At 47.6% G+C, this 20,614-nt stretch overlaps 1 protein-coding gene across 5 annotated transcripts in view; it reads right to left on the reverse strand.

Annotated features, from left to right (window-relative positions):
• Positions 1 to 20,614, reverse strand: part of LOC142578017 (uncharacterized) — a 67,593-nt gene that overhangs the window by 3,666 nt on the left and 43,313 nt on the right. For all 5 annotated transcript variants that reach the window (XR_012827130.1, XM_075687446.1, XM_075687445.1 and 2 more), the window contains one exon: positions 259 to 348. Coding sequence is in view for 4 of the 5 variants with exons in the window: in XM_075687446.1 (XP_075543561.1) it covers positions 259 to 348 (90 nt within the window). In the remaining variant the exon portion in view is untranslated. The remainder of the gene's footprint in view (positions 1 to 258; positions 349 to 20,614) is intronic.

Genomic DNA, 20,614 nt, shown 5'->3' on the forward strand with positions numbered 1-20,614 from the left:
GTACATGCTGTCCTTCAAATGTTACATCACGATTAACATTTGTAGGTTGAATGTGTGCCAAACGGGGAGAGAAGACAGTCGCTAGATCAATTTCTTGTAGTCCACAACATCCATAATGTATTTGGGTTCTGACTTTATATAGCTCTGGCCACTTTTTCTTCAGATGTCCTTACATTGTACGTCCATTAGTGCTTGGTATCCTAGAGTTTACTGCGCCACATTGAAAGTGAAATATCCACGAAATTTGATCTCACTAACCTGACATTTAGTACCATTCGGGTAGAATCCATACTCTCTTGATTTGTTGCAAGTGAAAGCACATCCGACAGGAAATACGTTACCCGGAACCTGCCAGGAAAAAAAGAAAATGGGAAAGAACACAGTAAATTCATCAATAATCGTTGCATTCGTGAGGCTTTCAACTTAACAGCTATTAGCTTCATAGCTGGGACTCAAACACATACACGCCGACACAGCGTGCCGAGTCTGACATTTTCGAAGGAAAAAGGCTGACCATTTCTACATCTGGGCTGACTATGTTTCCAGCTTCGTCGCCGTTGTCTCACAACGTCACAACAAAGAAAGCCCTCCCTACGATGCATGGCTGTTCGTCGCTCTTATCTCGCCTACCTCCCTTATGTTGTTTTTCTTGCGCATGTGATGAAACCATGGAGCACATTCTGTGCCACTGTGCAATATTCGACTCCAAATCGACTTGCTATGCGTGTATGTCTTAGCTCTTCAGGCGACTGATCACACTGGAAACAGCGCTATTTCTTGGCTGCAGAACTCTAGTATGTCAAAAGCCACCGATGTGCTGATTCACTTCATGAAGACAACGAAAATAGACGAGCGCTACTGATTACATACGTCATTTACTAAGCAGACCTTGGTTGCCTTTTCTTCCTTGTCTGCCTATCTTTCTCTCTCTAAGAAATCCGTTCTTTTGCACTGCAACAGGCCATACCATAGGCTGCATCAGGGTAAAATTAGACAACTCCGTTGCTTACTGGTGAAATTGTTCTTGACTTTCCGCGACCCATAACATTGCGTGTGCCCTCCACTTTGGGAACAGTTTCGTATAGGAACTTCCATATCTAATGCACAGCGCTCTTAAAGAATTACAACATAATCAGGCCATCGAAGCGGCTGATTAAAAAACTTGTCGCTTTCATAAAATGACGAAGTAATGGTGGTCCAATCCGGCGCGAGAGGAAGAAACTTCCGTACCTTTTATTGTTGACAAAGTGCCAAAATTCCCATCCTTCGAAAATTCGCCCTTTCACACTATATAAAATACAAAAAGCACTAGAACGTCTATTTAGTAAAGCATGTCACGATATGTATCGTGACATCAATTTGCTATAAAACATATGACCGGGCTTCTTCATAAGCTGTAAATTTTGATGTGCATGGTTAAAAAAACAGTGAGAGACAGCTTGTAAATCTCCACGGTTTATTTAGCAGGCCGCGCGCTGAAGGCCATGACGCTGGCCATGATGATGAATATATACAGGTGAAGAAAATGAAGGAGTAATATTATGCTCACACATTAGCCCTCGCGCGTGGAAGCGGCCAACCTGGCCGCTGGTTATGGCAGCGAGCGCTATATGAAAGGCTTTAAACGTGAAACATGCACAATCTCTGTGGCACGGTAGCGGCCGTCTAAAGGCAGAACAACGGGAGTGACATGATTGTTGACTGGCGAAGCCTCTGTTTCCGAACATTGTAGGGTCCGATAAAACGTAACTGAATTTCTCGCCTAAGCCAGGAGCGCAAACCGAGGACCACAGCAACACTTCGTCTTCAGGGTGGAAGGAAACCACACGATGGGATGCATCATAGCGATTTTGCGGTTTTGTTGACTGGCGTCGGTGTTGAGGCGTGCACGTTGGTGACACTGGGCAATACACGAAACGAGCTGCTCGCACATTGATGTGGACGAGGGCACGGGAACATCAACTAAAGAAACGTCGAGGATAGTGATAGGTTGACGACCATACACAAAGAAAAAGGGCGAGTACCCCGTTGTAGGTCGGACAGCCGTGTTGTATGTGAAAGTGACGAAAGGTAGAATGACATCCCAATTGGTGTGGTCAAGGTTGATCTACATTGATATCCTGTCGGACAGCGTGCGATGAAAGCGCTCTGCGAGGCCATTAGTTTGAGGACGGTAGCTGGAAGTGAATTTATGGATGGTATTGGACGCACGGAGAACATAATGGAGAAGTTTAGACAGAAAGGTCATTCCACGGTCACTCAAAAGGACACGTGGGGTTTCGTGCCGTAAAAAGATGGCTTCCAAGAAAAAGGCTGTTGGTGTGGTCAAGGTTGATCTACATTGATATCCTGTCGGACAGCGTGCGATGAAAGCGCTCTGCGAGGCCATTAGTTTGAGGACGGTAGCTGGAAGTGAATTTATGGATGGTATTGGACGCACGGAGAACATCATGGAGAAGTTTAGACAGAAAGGTCATTCCACGGTCACTCAAAAGGACACGTGGGGTTTCGTGCCGTAAAAAGATGGCTTCCAAGAAAAAGGCTGCAACCTCTGCTGCGCTTCCCGAAGATCGTGCAGCTATTTCAGCGTGCCGTGTCATGTGGTCTACAGCTGTGATAATTCCTCGTTTACCGCCAGCAGATAAGGGTAGCGGTCCATAGAGGTCGATACCAATGACTGCGAAAGGACCTTCCGGACACAGGACAGGTAGGAGCAGTCCAGCCGGAGGTGAGGTCAGTCGTTTGCGGTGTTGGCAGAGGAAACAGGAAATTTTGCTACGCTGGTTGCAAGTCCAGGCGAAGAGAAGCGGCTGCGAATTCGCTCATAGGTTTTATGGAAAGCAAAGTGACCGGCAGTGGGGTCGTCGTGAAAGGTCTCTACTATCTGGGTCCGAAGTTAACGGGGAACAATAGGAACCCAACGGTATCCTTCGGGATGAAACACATACCGGTATAACATCAAATTTTCAATCTTGAAGTTCTTCAACTGCCGACGGAGCCGAGTTAAGGTGTGCCAGATGATCCGCGAATACGTTCCAGAACGGAGTGGGAGTAGGAGTCACTACACTGGGAAGATGCAAACGTGTGAGAATGGCTGGATGGGAGCCGGTCGAGAGGTGCGAGCGAAGGAAATACAGAAGGCGCGTCTTGCAGTTCGCTCATGGAAGGTGGTAAGCAAGCAGCGTTTGAAGATGGTGGTAGGTGGCAACGAGAGAGAGCATCGGCATCCTGCTGTCTCTTTCCAGACTTGTAGGTGACGTCGAAGTCGTATTCTTTTAAACGAAGCATCCAACGGCTGAGACGTCCTGTTCAATTCTTTAGTGTAACCAACCAGTGCAAAGCGTGGTGATCAGTAACGACCGTAAAGCCTCAGTCGTGCAGATAAGGCAGAAATTTTTGAACGGACCAAACAACGCAAGACACCCTTGCTCGGTTATCGTATAATTTTTCTCTGCAGCTGTTAGCGGGCGGCTTGCGTATGCAGCCACACGTTTTTCGGAATTTTGCTGACGATGGAGATGAACAGCGCTGATACCGTGGCCACTTGCGTCAGTACGTAGAAGAATTAGTGTGGAGTTTTCGAAATGACACAGCACAGGTTAGGACGTCAGGGCACGCTTGAGGGCGTCAAAAGGAGTTTGGCATTCGCCCGACCATACGTAGGGAGCTCAAGAAGAAAGGAGTTGCTGGAGCGGCGCCGCAATGGTGCCAAAGTTACGTATGGAGCGCCGGAAATACGATACTAGGCCAAGGAAGCTACGAAAAAATGTAGCGCGTTGAGGCCAGGGCAAGCGGAGGCCAGCGGTAATCTAATCGAGGTTTGGTTGAATGCCCTCCTTGCTGACAAGGTGTACGAGTACTCTAATGATTTCGCTGCAAAGTGGCAGTTTTTGTTATTGAGCTGAAGCCAGCAGCTGAGAGGCATGTCAGGACTTGGTCGAGGCGCTGCAAGTGCTGATGGAAGGGCGACAAAAATAAGACGATGTCATCGCGATAGCATAAGCAAGTCTTCCATTTTAGGCTCCGTATATAGTACGGTGTCAATCATCTGCTCAAATGCGGCGGGAGCATTACAAAGGCCGAAAGGCGTTACGTTAAATTCCTAAAGTCCGTCCGTTGTGTCAAATGCAGTTTTTTCGTTGTGTGCTTCGTGCATGGGGATCTCCCACTACCCGAAGCATAGATCAATGCTGGAGAAATACTCCGTGCTTTGTACTGAATCTAACGCATCATCGATGCGGGGCAGTGGATATACATCTTTGCGGGTTATTTTCTTCAAGGCACGGTAGTCTTCGCAAAATAGTACTGAGCCGTCTTTATTACGCACCACAACGATAGGTGACCGCCAAGGGCTTGAGGAAGGGTGGATTATGCTTTGTTTCATCATGTATCTGTGTGCTGGTATCCGTGTGCTGGTAATATTGTATATATATTATTCTCTTGTTTATGTAACAATGTATATTCACTCCTGCTTGGGCCAAGGAGTGGCCTTCAGTATTCTGAAATAAATAAATAAAATGTCGGCACCGAGGGTATCGATGGTCTGGCGTTCAGTAAAGAAACACGATATGGTCGCCAGCGCACGACGGAAGTACAATCTATGTGTATGCGATGAGCCGTCGCAGAAGCCTGTCCCAAAGAGGCGAATGTATGCCGAAGGAGTATTTATGCATGGATAACAATGCCATAACTCCTCCTTCTGCTGTGGCGTTAGATTGGTGCTGAAGGCGCGAGCGAGAACAGAAGCAGAAACCACACCTATAGCTGTGGGTGGTTGTTAAATAACAGTAGTCGAGGCAAGCACAGAGGCATGCTGAGAGTCCAAAACGCACATGACAACAATCATATCGTAAGAAGTCAACAAAGGCTGACACCAATGAAAACATAGGAGAAATTACTTGTAAATGTAATAAATGAAATAAAGAAACAATAAATAAATGAAAATGAAAGTGGATGAAACAGATTTTTCATCCACATTTACTTAACTTTCGCTTTGAAATCCATTTCATTTCATTCACTTTCATTTGCAAGTGAGAGTGGATGAAAAACAATAGCAAGTTCTTCTTTCATCTACTTCCATTTGCATTATTTTTCGTTTATTCCATTTATTAAGCACAAGTTCTTTGTCCTATGTTGGCCTTGGTGTCAGTTTTTGTTGGCTTCTCATGATATGACTAATAAAAATAGGCCCCTCGTTCAACCCCATTTCTTCTCATACTTAACAGCGCCTTTAGGAAGCAGTACTGGCTCCATGATAGTGTTGCGTACAGCCAAAATGAATAGGAGACAGGCCCAGGGTGTCGCTAAAACCTCACCATTGGTGATGTGAGTTGACTACAGGAAGTTGTTCGCGGCCAGGGGTACCGTACAATCATCAGCAGTTTGTAAGTGAAGGCGCGGTTCGTACAAATCATCGAAATTGCCGATCTCTCTCAAGTTAACGAGGCGTTCATGGCACAATATGAAAGCAGACACCGAAGAGAGAACGTACCACCCAAATATAAGCATGTGAGCACAGGAAGTCAATATTGCGAACTGGATGTGGTGGTGTATCTCGTTAATCGAAACTGGAACGTTGCATTGCGCTGGTGGCCGGCTCACAACATTATTTGCACCACGTAGAAGAGCTACATCGTAAGTTGTAGTAATTTTGCGTAGACGAGAGCTCAAGTCAGGATAAATAATGGAAATAGCTGCTCGCGTATCAATCAATGCCTGAACTGGTACACCTTCTACACATACGAAAAAAATATTGGCCGGGCACGCTGGATGAATTGTAGTCCGTGCGAGCCATGCCCATTTCCCTTCAAAAACTGCACCATCTAGTTTTCCGATCGGTAATCAGGACTGCCCGTGGCCGGTTGCAGGAGTGATGTCGGGCGTTAAAAAGGGGAGGGCGAGAGGCGGCGCCCTGAACGGTAGTTGCGAGGTGCTTCGAGAGGGGGCGAACGTGAGCGTGGGGAAAGCCGGCGCTGGTAAGGACTCGCAGGAAGCAACGGGTCTCTCTCATAAATATGGTAGCCACAGCGTTCGTACGTTGTCGCCTTCGGCAAAAACGCGATACGTGCCCGCGAATACCGCAATAATAACAAATGGGACGGGGCGCAAGCTGGGTAGTTTAAATTGCTGTGGCAGGTGGACGGGGTGCTAGAGTCACCAGATGGTTGGGAGGAGTAGCGGTAGCAGGAGGCGCAGTCTGATCAAACGCTGGTTGCATAGCCGCAACCTGAGCATACGAGGTTGACGGCAAAGGGTGGGCACATATTGCAGGGCACGTCATAGACGACAGCTGCTCTTTATTGATGTCGCGCAGGCCAGGAAACGAAGGTTGAGGCTGTAGAATGGCAGGCGTGAGCAGGCCACAAACCTCGGAGCTCTTCGTGTATGAGAGTGCGAATCAGCATACGCAGGTCCGTATCCGAGGAAAGAGGCGTCTCACAGGCGACAGGTTGTAAACGGAAGGCCTGCAGTGCGTCCAGGTGCTGATAAGTTGCGATCACATCGTTAACGGTATTCGGATTCTCGACCAGCAGTGCGTTGAACGCGATGTGGACACTGCCTTTAGGATATGACGAACACGATCAAATTCCATCATGGTGGTGTCAACACGGCGACAATGGGCGAGGACCTCCTCGATATAAGGTGTGCGTGTTTCCCCGTCAAGTTGCATGCGTGCATCAAGCTTTTACTTGTCGGCCTGAGAGCGTACGTTGGTGGCGCTGAAAATCTTCTGAAGCTGGTGTTTGAATTCCTCCAAGCCAGGCAAGGTGCCCTCGTGTTTAAGAAACCAAGTCCTGGCAACGTCAGTGAGGTAGAATGTGACGTCGCGAAGCTTGTGAAGATCATCTCACCAGTTAGACTCACTCACGCGGTCATAATTGTCCAGCCAGTTGTCAACGTCGTCACTACGAAGGCCTGCAAACATGGTGGGATCGCGAAGCTGCGTGCTGACGGTCCATTAAGAAACGGCTGGTGGGGTAGAGACGGTGACGTCGGAGGCTTCTGATGGCTCTTCTTGAGCATGGTGGCGGAAATGCGGAGCAAGCGGCGACCTGAGCGAAGCTCCAGGGAAACTCGATGGCGTAGAGGACAAAGGGATACGAGTATATGCGAGATAGCTGTTAAACCTCGTCGGTTTATTTAGCTGGCCGCACGCTGAAGACGATGACGCTGGCCATGATGAATATATACAGTCGAAGATGATGAAGGAGTAATATAATATATCATGCTCATAATAGATTCAAGTCGTTCAAACCGAAGGAGGAGACTTGGCTGATTATTCGGCGGGCAATCCTTGTTCATACAAGCGATGGTAATGGGTCTTTTATGCAATGCGTAGCTTTCTAGAACCGCTTTATATCCTTGTACCCAGTTCTGTCTTTGCACGAGCCTAGTTTTACGTTGTCTAAGCTGTTGAGAATAAAATCAGTGCAGGTCCCCTGACTGCGATCATACCGTGTAACTCCCTCATTATTCCTCATAAAACCAAGCATTTGCTTTGGGAGTGCTCCAAATACACGTACCGCTGCAACAAAACCACCGCAGGCACGTGATCACTTTTGAACAGTGGACACGTCTTTCAGCAGCATGAGAGACGTATCCAGATACAAGTGCTGTACGCCTCAGTTTTGGAATCCGACATTCTCCGTGTGCTATAATCATGCAGGGGAGCATTCTTGACTGCGGACCCTGTGAAGATGTCCTGATTACCCAGTTTCATTACTGTTAGCTGACTGATCAGACATATGTGGGTGAAGTAAAACCAGACAGACGCAAGTACGTGAAGTGCGCAAATTATATTGTTACATGCAGAAAGACACAGAGGATGGAGGCTATTTACAAGCGATTTACACTGGAGGCAGACCACCAGGCCGACACTCGCCCGCGCCAAGGCGTAGACCAACTTCATCATCATTCTCACTGCGGCTCGTCTCTTGAGTATCTCCCGATAATATTGTAATATTAACACACCCCTCCCTCCGGCGGCAAAAGCGCCCTCACGGTACTGTTGAATATCCAAGGGGCGTGGAGAGTTGTAGGGCTTGAGAAGGGTGACGTGGACTGGTTGTGACAGCAGAGGACGTAGTGAACGTGGCTAGAACGATTTCATAGGTGCCATTGGTCACTTGGCGGAGCACGCGATGCGGGCATGTGGAACAGGAAAGCAGTTTCATTCAAAGGCCAACTTTACGCAATAGTGGCCAAAGCAACACGCGGTTGCCGGGCAGAAAATGCACATCACGGTGATGGAGTGACAGAGGTCGTAGCGTTGCTTCTGTTTGTCTTGAGGCCCTTGTAGACGAGCGCGCACAAGTTGGCGAGCATGGTCAGCACGGGTGATTTCATCACGGGCATAAGCGCTAGCTGAAGCTGTGGAGGACGGAAGCAAAGTGTCTAGTTGTAGCGTCGGTTCTCGGCCATACAAGAGGTAAAACGGGGAAAAGCCAGCATTTTAGAGACGGGAAGAGTTGTACGCAAAGGTAATGTAAGATAGAGCCAGGTCCCAGTCATGGTGATCGTCTGAAACATATTTCGATAGCACGTCTGTAACGGTGTGGTTCAAACGTTCAGTGAGGTCGTTCGTTTGAGGGTGGTAGGCGGTGGTAAATTTATGCAGTATTGAACAGGCACGCATGATGTCGTCAATGACTTTGGCCAAAAATGTACGGCCACGATCTGTTAGCAATTGAGGCGGAACACCATGCATCAAAATGATATCATGTAGAAAGAAGTCCACCACATCAGTTGTGCAAGTGGTCGGATTAGCGCAGGTTACGGCGTAGTGGCTCGCGTAGTCCGGCGCGACTGCAACCCGCTTGTTTCGTGATGTAGATTCCGGAAATGGGCCGAGAAGGTCTAATCCAACACGTTGGAAGGGCTCGGGAGGGATGTCGAGTGGTTGCAGGTAACCAGCAGAGAGCTGGGAAGGCTTCTTGCGTCGTTGGCAAAGTTCGCAAGCAGCAACGTAACGTCGGACGGAACGGGCAAGGCCCGGCCGGAAAAAACGGCGACGCAAACGGTCATAGCTTCGAGATATGCCGAGGTGGCCTGCCGTTGCTGCGTCGTGAAGCTCTTCTAGAACGGTGGAGCGTAGGTGTTTAGGTAGTACAAGTAGGAACTCAGATCCGTCCGGATGAAGGTTAGGACGGTACAGAGTACCGTCGCGGAGGATGAAGAGGCGTAAAGCAGCATCGGCCGCAGAGTGTTCAAAATGGTCGATGAGTGTTCTGATGTAGGCGTCACGGCGTTGTACAAGCTTGGCAGTGTAGGCAGCCCGGCTTGTACACGACGGAATATGACAATTCTTGTAGCCTCAAAGCCCATGCACCAAGCCTGCCTGTAGGATCCTTTAGCGATGAGAGCCAGCAGAGAGCATGATGGCCAGTGGCTATGGAAAAAGGGCGACCGTAAAGGTAATGACAGAACTTCGCCACGGAGCAGACAACAGCAAAGCATTCTTGTTCCGTAATGGAATAGTTGCGCTCTGATGGCGCTTGGAGGCGGCTCGCATAAGCAATAACGCGTTCCTGTCGACGCTGACACTGGGCTAAGACGGCACCTACGCCATGACCGCTGGCATCTGTACGCAATTCTGTAAGGGAATTAGGGTCGAAGTGGGCGAGAATGAGTGGTGAGGTTACAATAGTGACGAGGTGAGAGAAGGCGGTGGCTTCTGTAGTAACCCACAAGAATTGTACGTCTTTCTTTAAAAGATTAGTGAGGGGTCTAGCAATTGTCGCAAAATCTGGAACGAAACGTCAAAAGAACGAGCATAGCCCTAGAAAAATTCGAACGCCTGCTGCTGTCTTCGGAACAAGAAAGTCTCGAACAGGGCGAGTTTTGTCGGCGTCAGGCTGTACTCCGGAAACTTCAACCAGATGGCCCAGAACAGTAATTTGACGGTGGCGAAAACCACATTTTAACGAGTTAAGTTGTGGCTTCGCCTTTCAATATACATCAATTATAGTTGATAGACGCTCAAGGTGAGTGAAGAACTTTGGCGTGAAGACGCTGAGGTCGTTGAGGTAGCAGAGGCACGTGCACCATTTAAAACCTTGGAGCAAGGAGTCCATCATACGCTCAAAGTTGGCAGGGGCCTTGCATAATCCAGACTGAATTACTTGAATTTAGTGTAGGCCATAAGTTGTGATGAACGCGGATTTTCTCTGTCCATATCGTCAACAGCAATCTGCCAGTATCCAGAACATAGATCAATAGAAGAGAAATAGCTGGAACCGTGGAGGCAGTCAAGGCAGTCGTCTATGCGAGAGAGCGGGTAGACATCCTTCTTAGTGATGTTCAGATGACGGTAGTCTACACAGAAGCGCCTTGTGCCGTCCGTCTTCTGAACTAACACCACAGGTGACGCCCAGGGACTCGAAGAAGGCTAGCATTTTCTTCACTTCACTTTGAATTACTCGGCGTTCCGAAGCTGAAACGCGATACGGTCGTCGGTGAATAGGCGTACTATCGCCAGTAAGAATCCGATGCTTGACCGCGAGCGTCCGGCCTAAAGGGCGGTCGTCGAAGTCGAAAATACCTCGGTCGGACGATAACACTTGGAAATGGTCTTCAGCCTGCGTAGAGGACAGGTCCGTCGAAACTGTTTTCTTTATGTTGAAATCGGTGCCAGGGCTGGCTCGAGGGGCCTGCTAAGCTCGCAAGAACCATCGGTTGATAAAGCTGCCACGTGAGGGTCCCCGAGACAAGCAACGTTGGCAAGGCAAATACCTTGCGGTAGAATTTGCTTTGCCAATCCAAAGTTAAAGACAGGGATGTGAGTGTGGTTTGCAGTAATCGTAAGTTAACTGTGAGCCACGGTAACATCATACTGTAGTGGAATGTCGGGCAGAGGAGGGACGAGGTACTCGCCTTCAGGAGCTGGCGGGGAAGACAACAGTTCAATAAAGGCTATTGACTTTGGCGGCTAGCGAATAAAGCTCGTGGCGCGTAAGTGGCACTGGGGTGCGTCAGAAGGTTCTGCGAGAATCGGCAACTCAAGGCGAAGGGTACAGGCAGAGCAGTCAATAAGAGCAGAATGCGCGGAGAGAAAGTCGAGGCCAAGAATTAGGTCGTGGGGGCAATGAGTAATAACGGTGAAGAAGACAGGAGTTTGGCGGCCGGCGATGCTGACACGTGCCGTACACATGCCGTTGATAGGCACAGTACCGCCATTCGCAACGCGCACGACACGTGCCGACGCGAGGGCGAGGAGCTTTTTGAGTCATCGACGGAAGATAGCACTCATGATAGAAAGATGTACGCCTTTATCGATGAGTGCACCAGGATAGCCGTCAACGTCAATAAGGTTTTGGCTCGTACGTAACGTGAGCAGAAGATTCAAGGGCGGGGTCGACAATGCAGCTTCACCTCCAGAAGCTGCAGTGCCTAGTTTTCCGGCTGGGTCCGGGAGGCGATAGGCGGCGAAGGGTTGGGGCAAACGAGACTGATGGCGTCGAGGTGAGGGTGAGCGGCTGTAGCGAAGGTTCGGAGCAGGGGCATAAGCGGCAGTGGGTTCATGGCGGGTGGCATAGGGAACGGAAGGTCCGAAGGTGCAGGTATAAGTGGCGGCGTATGTCTGAGGAGGTGGTGGCCATCGGTTGCGGCAGTGACGAGTGACGTGGCCGATGCGACAGCAGTGGAAGTAGATCGGACTGTCATAAGGGGTGCGCCATTCGGACGGGTTGCGGCCAGATGTGGCAGAAAAGGACTGCCGGGGACGAGGAGGTTCGGTAGAGAACTGGGGAACGCAGGGTTGAGACGTGGAACACACGGACTTCAGATCCATGTTCTCAAATTCCGGTCTGACTATGGCCTGAATCATCGCAATCGTGGTTGCTGGCGGATCGGGAGGTGTTGAGGAGAAAACGCGCGAACAGGCGGCCTCGAGCTCGCCACGAACAATACGGGTTACGTCGTCACAGGCGGTGGCCTGACACGGTCGACCCTCACACGTCGACGTAGCAGCACTGTTGGGTACAAGCGTTATGTGGTGTGTGATACGGCGGTTTTTAGCTTGTTCAAGGCAACTGCATTCTTTTATGATGGCGTCGATAGTCGAGACGCTGCCGAAAAATTAAAAGCGTCGTCGGCGATGCCTTTTAGAACATGTGCCACTTTATCTGCTTCAGACATAGCATCGTCAGCTTCGCGGCATAGAGCCAAGACGTCGAAGATGTATGAAACGTATAGCTCTGTAGATGTCTGAACACGAGACGCAATAGTGCTTATGACGGCAACCTTGCGGCCTAAAGGGTCGCCGAACAGTTCCCGTGGCTTTCCTTTGAAACTGTCCAACTGGTTATCTCGTCGTCATGCGTTTGGTGCCACACGCGTGGGGTGCCACGGAGAAAAAAAGATGACATTGGCGAGCATAATCGTTGGGTGCCACGTGTTATTACCACCCGCGTGTTCATAGAGCTTAATCCAGTCATCAACAACTGTCCCTCCAGGCCGGAAAACACACCAGGGTCGCGATGTTGGGCAACCGTGACGACTGGAGCAGTTGGACAAGCCGAAGCCGTTGCAGAGGCGGTCTCGTCACCGGGATGCATGGTGACAAGCTCGATGTACCGACCACTCCGGAGTTCCGTGGTGAGGCCGAGGATCGCTAACCTCCGCCAGAACGTTACGTGTAGAAAGACATACATGAAAGAGGCTATATACAGGCTATTTACACTGGAGGCAGACAGCCAGGCCGACACTCGCCCATGCCAAGGCACAGACCAACTTCGTCGTCGTTCTCGCGGCGGCTCGTATCTTGATTATGTCCCGATAATATCGTAACAATATTTTAACGGAAGCCGCTTAAAAACGCGGAAGCTGGATTCGGCCGATTGCACTGCTTTTTGCACACCATCAGCCTGCTGGGCATGTAGTCGTCATCTTTTGTCACCGGACCGTTATGGCACGTATTATTGCGCTACAGGGCTTCGCCACCAAAGGAGGAAGCCGTGAGCTGGACGAATAGCGAAGCGCGGATTGCTCTGGTGCGAAACGCACGCGTCGAGTAGGACAGGCATGGCCGGGAGGGAATGTGAAAGCAGAAGTGGCTGAAGCGTTAGAGTAGAAGTAGGCAGGCTTCAGGAGGTGACAGAGACTTTATCTTCCCGGCAGTTGTTAAGGTAGCAAATTTTAAGTGCACGCCTCAGTACATTGAACGGACCATTATACGGGGCCGGGAGGAAGGACGCACATTGTGGTGGCGCGCAAAGACGTGCTTGCAGTTCTTAATGCCAGAGTTAATGTATATACGCTGGGAAGACCGTCATTGTCGCCGAGCAACATCAGCACGCATAGCGCTGCGTAGACGGTAGGCGTAGTCAGAAACATCAGCTGGTACAGTGGGCGAGTCGTCGAAACATTCACCAGGGACTCCTAGTGGGGTGACAACCAGTCAGAGAGCGGTGCGGATGCTAAACATACTGAAAGGAAGGTGCTCGATCCATGATGAAGGAAAAGTTGAAGCGATGTGTGAAGCCTTCACTTGGTGGTAAGATCGTTCGATGATGCCATTGCATATCGGGTACCCAGAAGTAGTCTTCATGTGATTGACGCCGAGTAGCCGAAATAAGTTGGGGAACAATGTTGAGTCAAATTAATGACCACAGTCTGTCGTAATGACGGAAGGAAAATCGTAGCGGCTAACCCTGAGTGTGATGAGTGCTCGAGCTATTGACTCCGCCATTATGTCCTGGAGGGTCATCGCTTCAGGTCATCCGGTGGAGCTTTTAATGAAGATTAGTAGGTAGCGATGGTTCCCGCAGGGAGGGAGGCGGCCAACAATATAGCCGTGCAGACGGCTGAAGCGCGGGGGCGGCGCGGAAAAGTGCCAAGAGGAGTCGAAGAGTGGCGGTGCACTTCAGCCGATTACTGTACCTTCTTGCATTTACACAACATTCGGATGAACAAAGTTAAAAACAGAAGCAAAGTTGATTTGGAGCTGCCTGTACATGTTGTTACATTTTTGCAACATTCATCTGAAAAACGCGCCGCCATGTGCTGCTGTCTGTGCTCATCCTTTGCATCTTCTGCCAAAACAGACGTGGTGGAAGCTGCGCGCGCCCGCGAGCAGTCAGTGGTACAGGTGACTTTTGCCAATTGTATATATATTTCGCCATAAGACAAAGCCCGCAAAAAATCTTACGCTAATCTACACATCCTCTTGTCTCTGTAGATTAGATAAAACACGTTGTTATCTCGGAATAATTTGTTCCGGGCGACGGAATGTTGCTATGTTGCGGAAATGCAACAACGTGTACATGTTTTTTTTTTCTTCTCACAAGTGAAATGGCTGCTTAACGCTTTTATGGCGAGCAATTATTTCTGATAGTGAATGCAGTGACCATTTCGGGGAGACGACGACCATGAATGTAAGTCCATTTCAGTTCAATATGTGTGGGAGATGTCTCCTGGTTGAATTTCCTTTTCTTTTTCCAAAAGGATGCGGTGCATTCGCACACTGCCGTGTCCCGTCTTCATGGGCGTACCCTTTCGTCTATGCTGCTATGTTCAAGATATTGATGATAATTTGAAAATACTGCTTTTTGTCCTGGCTGCACGGGAATCTACATATTGTACTGTCCGAAGTGTGGGAACCACCTGAACTGTCCTTCAACCCCTACTACGAAACTGTCGCAACGTCATCCCAACAAAATGAGAAACGTCAAATGTTATGCGATATTCAGTATCATTTTATGCGTGAGAAGGGCGCCTTATTAGTACATGCCGAGACAACAAGAATATAGTATGAACAGTGCTCAGAGTGCCACGTTTTTAGCTCATACAATATACCTAACTACCCGCTACACTGACAGAAAAGAGCAACCTAAACGTGCACTCTGATGGCCATGCCAGCGATCAGTACGTCTGCGCTCATGGTGACACTTCAGGAGGACGGTAGTAGTGTCTTTTGGAAAATGCGGACACACCTATGTCTGTTTTTTGCTAGACACCGAAAGCTAGTGAACATTCACAAAGCAGTACATGAGCGACTAACAAGACCTATCATGAATGAAAAGTCAATTCCTGACTGTGTTAACTTTCTCTAATAACAATACGCATGAAAAATACCGGTGCTGCAAGATTGAGCTCATATTGTTGAGAACATAGGTTCAAGTTATGCAGTCGTTCATTACAGAAGTGGTCATTCTCATTATTGCGCCCCAAGTGCACAAAATCTAAAACCATGTATTATTTTTGCATCATCTTGTTGAAGAGAAACTAATCCTTGCGGACGCGCCCCCTATTAGATTCGTATCGCAAGGCAAAATCACTATGCTAATTAACTATACCACCAAGTGGAAAGAAATCGTGGGACGCATCCCGCGACCAAGTTCTGATCTCTAGAGCATCAAAATAGTTTTCGCTTTCACGATTCGACGTAAATTGGTTAAGCAATATTATGTTTACACCCATAAACACGACAGACCTCGCGATAACACATGATGTACGGAACAAGCAACTTCACACAGAGTATTCACCCAAAGTGTCGGATTTGAAATTTAGAACATTACTGTTAAACATCTAAAACAAAATGGATTCGCACTGAAGCCTCACGGGTGCCAGAAGATGCTGATAAAACTGTGACGAAAAGATTCTCTTTTTCAAGCTGGCACTAGTGTGTCAAAACTCCTTTGAAGGGATGAAGCAGTAGAAAAACGGCACAGAGAAATTTATTTTCAGCATCCGACACATTTACACAGCAGCCAAAAAGAAAACTAGAAGTGGCGATTGCGTTGGCAGGCCTGATAAACAAATGTACTTCATACGGTGACCAGACATGGCAAAACACTCAAGCAACAACAGGAAAACCGTCCAATGTGAGACAAGACACAAATGTCAATCGGCAACAGGCTGTGACCGAAACCATACAGTTCTGCGCTTAAGCCGGTAGTGAAGAATAAATAGAGGGAAGAGCGGGAAAGAACGTGCCTGAAAACATTAATGTACTCTCCGTTTCTGCCGTAAGTTCGCCATCAAATGATTGGTGCGTAAAGCCCCGTTCATTAGTTGTGATCACGAATACAGAAACACGAACTGAGCACAAGCAACTGGTAAAGAACATCACAACTGAACACAAGCAACTGGTAAAGAACATCACAACTGTCACAATGGCGACTATCTAACAACACGGACTAGTTATCGACTTTCTGTGTTCATTTACTTTGCCCATTTTTGTTTTGGGTTGCAACATGTAAAATCCCTGCTCGACGCTCTGTTTTTCAGAAGCGCTCCTCAAAAAAGCAAAGGCTCACCACCTGGAAGCGGTTCACTTCAAATGCACTTTCATGGAAGCCACAAAAGTGCTTGAAAATAAAGTGTAACTCAATTGCGAAGAGTAGCTCACAAAATAGAGTGTTTATCCTAAAACACAACAAAAAAGACACCACATAGAAAAAGGCCAGACACACGCAGATGGTACAGCGATCTCTGAACGAATAAAGCAATAAGACAAGCAGATGAAAGGATCGCTCAATGCCTATGATAACGCAAACCAGCAACTTGACAAGCAAATGAGCGTGACTGTGCCAGATGGCTTAAGTGCTACGTTACATTCACCCTTTACATCGGTCGCCAGTTTAAAACGATGTATTGGCGTTAGTCACAGGTTACTCGCCGAAATGATTACGGGTACATAAAGATAACATCACCAGCTGGATGCTGTCTGGTCCAGTAGGCACCTTGAACCACCGCGTATATGTATAAATCGACAATTCCAGCAGTGCTTCTGAGCAACTAGTTGTGTGTCACAGGGTGTCGCTATCTAGAGCTGCCATATCTGAAACTCGAACAAGTTTCACGCTAGTTCGACTCCAACATTGCGCGGAACCTGCGTGCTCCTTTTTTGAGCCTGAGTACTCACAGGATACTTAACGCATTTTCCGGAGGATATATATATATATATATATATATATATATATATATATATATATATATATATATATATATATATATATATATATATATCTGCTTTTGTCTAACTGATTTCAAGCCGACAAGCATCATAGTAGATACAGCACCGGGTAGGTACGACAGCGTGAATCAACATTTTGATGCAGACTAGGAGCTGTAGGCATGTGCTCCCTTGTCTATGCTTGCCTTCAGTGAACCCCTTTCATGTTAACGTGGATCTGAGTGCTGAGTGGAGTCAAAGCCACGTCACATACGCTTGTCAATAACAGCAGCCTGACGCATGAGCAAGCTGTGCCACAAATACACTGCGCACATGCCGCGTGTAGCTGTGCTATGAATGCGCTAGGTATGTGCCGCTCTTCGACGAACGTCTCAACAACTTCGTTCCCCGAGTATGTGCCACTGTGTGAGCGTCAAGCGAGGGGACAATTGTCGCGTTCGGAGGCACAGTCGTGCCACACTTCTCGTTTTGGATGCCACGCGCGAACTTCTCGGCAGTGCAGCGTGTCCCTAAATAAGGGCGAGAGAGGGTTGCCACATGACGGATTTCTCAGCGTTTGAACGCACCAGTGCGCATTTCGGATGCCACTCCAGGCTTTGCCGTGGCGGCGCTGGATGGCGCCCAGTTTTATTAAGGAATCGCGAAAGAAAAGTCCCGCGACCGTGCAAGCCTCATACATAACTCGTTTCGATAATAGCAGCAGCTTGCGTGGCTATATTGATTCAATGCTAACGCATCACCATCGACAGTATCGCGACACGGGTTCTGCACAATTGTTTTTTACAAGCATAAGCGTACGTGTGTGCCTGCTCTTTTTCTTTGAAATATTCGCTGCTTCTGCGTGGCTGCCTGTTAAACTTAATCGAGAAAATGGTGGATGAGGCCTGGCTGAAATCCCGCCCAAAAGGAGCCGCATGCTTAAGGCGAATTCAACGACATGTTGGCTCGGACTGATGATGACTAAGCTAAAGCTTCAATAAACACTCTAAGAACAGTTTACACCCTTTGACGTGCCCCTTCTGCCACACAACAATAATCGTCATCTGCGTTGATGCGTTTCCTTTCTTTATCGCTACGAGCCCGGAACTTTCCAGTTACGAACGGCACGCGCGTTATTAGACGGGGCACTCCAAAGGGTGTAAACTGTTCTATGCTGATAACGCGCGTGCCGTTCGTTACTGGAAAGTTCCGGGCTCGCAGCGTTACAGAAAGGAAACGCATCAAGGCAGATGACGATTATCGTTGTGTGGCAGAAGGGGCACGGCAAAGGGTGTAAACTGTTCTTAGAGTGAACCTTGTATGTGTAGCGCACTACTACGGGCCACAATGTCCGGTTACAAAAGCCTACGACGACACGCCCAGCATGCTGACGGTGCGCGAGCACTGATATAGGTGGAATCAGGCTGGCGCCTTATTGAGCGGGCTCGGCTAATATATTTGTCGAACCGGGCAACAGTGGCTCTCTGGTTCCATCTTCACTTGATGTTGCGCAGTATCCGTACTAATTATTGTAACACCACTGTGCTTTTCTTTTCAATAACAATTTGGAGTAGTTTACACACTCATATGAAATATATATCATTATTGCTCACGTTTAAGAAAACCCTGAAACAATTTCTACTTTTAAACTTTAAATGATCCATCTACAAAGGAATGTGATTGAGGAACTTACATATGTATTTTTTTTGTAACATATATCCTCTCTCTTGTTATCTTTGTATTTTTACTTTGCAGTTTTACTTATTTTCCTTGCACAGGAGGTCCCACCAGCATTGATTAAACCTTGGGACTTCCTTCGGTGTATGCGCAAATATATATCATTTCTAATGTACGTAATAAACTTGAAATGAATAATGATGAAATTTTGCCGTCAAAGGGTCAACGACACTGCAAAGAAGACGAGGACGTGATGACGATGGCATGACGACTAAGCAATGAGACTGATGTGATATGAGAAGCAAGGCATGATGATGAAATTTAACCTGCAGTATTACGGCGGTAAGACCGCGGTATCACGATCAAATAATGACAACGACGGAATTACAGCTGCTGCAAGAGGACGACCGAGTGCAGATCACGAAAACATAATGACAGCGTAGAAGCTATGGGATAATGACAGTGGCAAGCGTGTGCTTCGACATTCCAGCTCATTTAAATGAACTTTTCACATCGGGTTTGTGGTTTATATGATACAGCAGCATATGCTATGCATCTGAATTGACATTTGAAGTGCATTTCATAATATTTTTGTGATCAAGATTATATTGTGCTTAGTGTTATACTTATGATTTAAGTGAAGGACAGGACGCGGACGTACAGGGCGCGAACTACGAATTGTTTAATACTGTTCTGTATCCTGAATTCTGTTTAATACTGTGCTTCAATTAAATCGTCAGTGTAACACTAAGCGCAATATAATCATAGATATCAACCAACTAGCCCCCTTTATTACTTTACTAAGTTGTTTTGTGAGCACCCTGTACGCTTACCTGCGGTTCCTTTGCAATGTTCATACGCTAGTTGTTGCAAATTACAACCCCATCAATGGCTTTAGAAATTTGGCCGTGTCTGTCGCTAATTCTCTTTTTCAGGTTGCCGAAGCACTCAATGTTGAGGCTTGTTGTCGTTTTTTTACAGTGAATCTGTTCAAGGCCATTTTCCCCACTATTGTGTCCGCGCGTGAAAAAAAACCCCGAAGATCACGGCGGAGTTGAAGCAAGCGTTGAACATTCCCCATACGTGGACCTCATCCAAAAGATAGTGAAATGACGGGTTGACCCGCGGCGGAGGTCCATTTCCTCATTAGGGGACCGAGATACACAGTTTCGTTGGTCATCCGTCTTCACAGAGTCGAAGGCCACTGAGTTTTTTTTCATTATAAATTGCGAGTATGTTGTCTGTAGTACCCGCAAACATTGCTTCTAGCGTGTTTATTTTAGTATCTCAGGAGTTTAGCGCGGTCGTCTGCTGTACTTTGTATTCACCGGGAAATTTCCAATCGTATGCCTGCATGTAATCTGGCGCTTCAATGCAGCGACAGGAACCCGCAATTACTTTGGTGCTATTGTTTTTTACGTGCGACCGAGGCTAGGCTTGGGAAAACTAGGAGTCACCTAGATTGAAAAGTGTCAGAAAATTTAGTTCGTCTAGCCTAAATAGGTGCATTGCAAATAATTAGTCAATCCTTGTCCTTCCACAATTTCATTCCTTTACAAAAAGTCCACAATGCATGTTTTCAGTATCTTAAAAATTTCCTAATATAGTTTATTGAAATAAGGGGTCATTATGGGTGGTTTACGCACCATTTAAAGTGTAGCTGTTTAATAGGATCTTTGCCTTTTTTTTGCTTATGTTGAGGCTTTGAAGCATGGTATTTGAAGCATGGCACAATATTTAGACTGCTACCAAGGCAGCAATCTAAGCGACAGCAGAATCAAGTTTTGCGAAATTGTGGAAAATCTCTCAAAAAATTTAGCACCAGAAGTTAGATAACACTCGAGCAAATAGAGCTTGTGCGAATGAATTATTGAGCAGGTGCTACAGAACGTTATATGCAGCCAAGCTTTTAAACGGGCGATCATATGCTTGCAGCAAGGCTCATTAGGCTCTTCATGTACTTAACTACTTGAAGCGACTTCGCTGGAAAGCAGGATATCATTCTGAAAGATAGCGCAAGTCTTTTGTCACTCTTTTATTCCG

This window comes from Dermacentor variabilis, chromosome 4 (genome assembly GCF_050947875.1).
Source record: "Dermacentor variabilis isolate Ectoservices chromosome 4, ASM5094787v1, whole genome shotgun sequence".
Lineage (NCBI taxonomy): Eukaryota > Metazoa > Arthropoda > Arachnida > Ixodida > Ixodidae > Dermacentor > Dermacentor variabilis.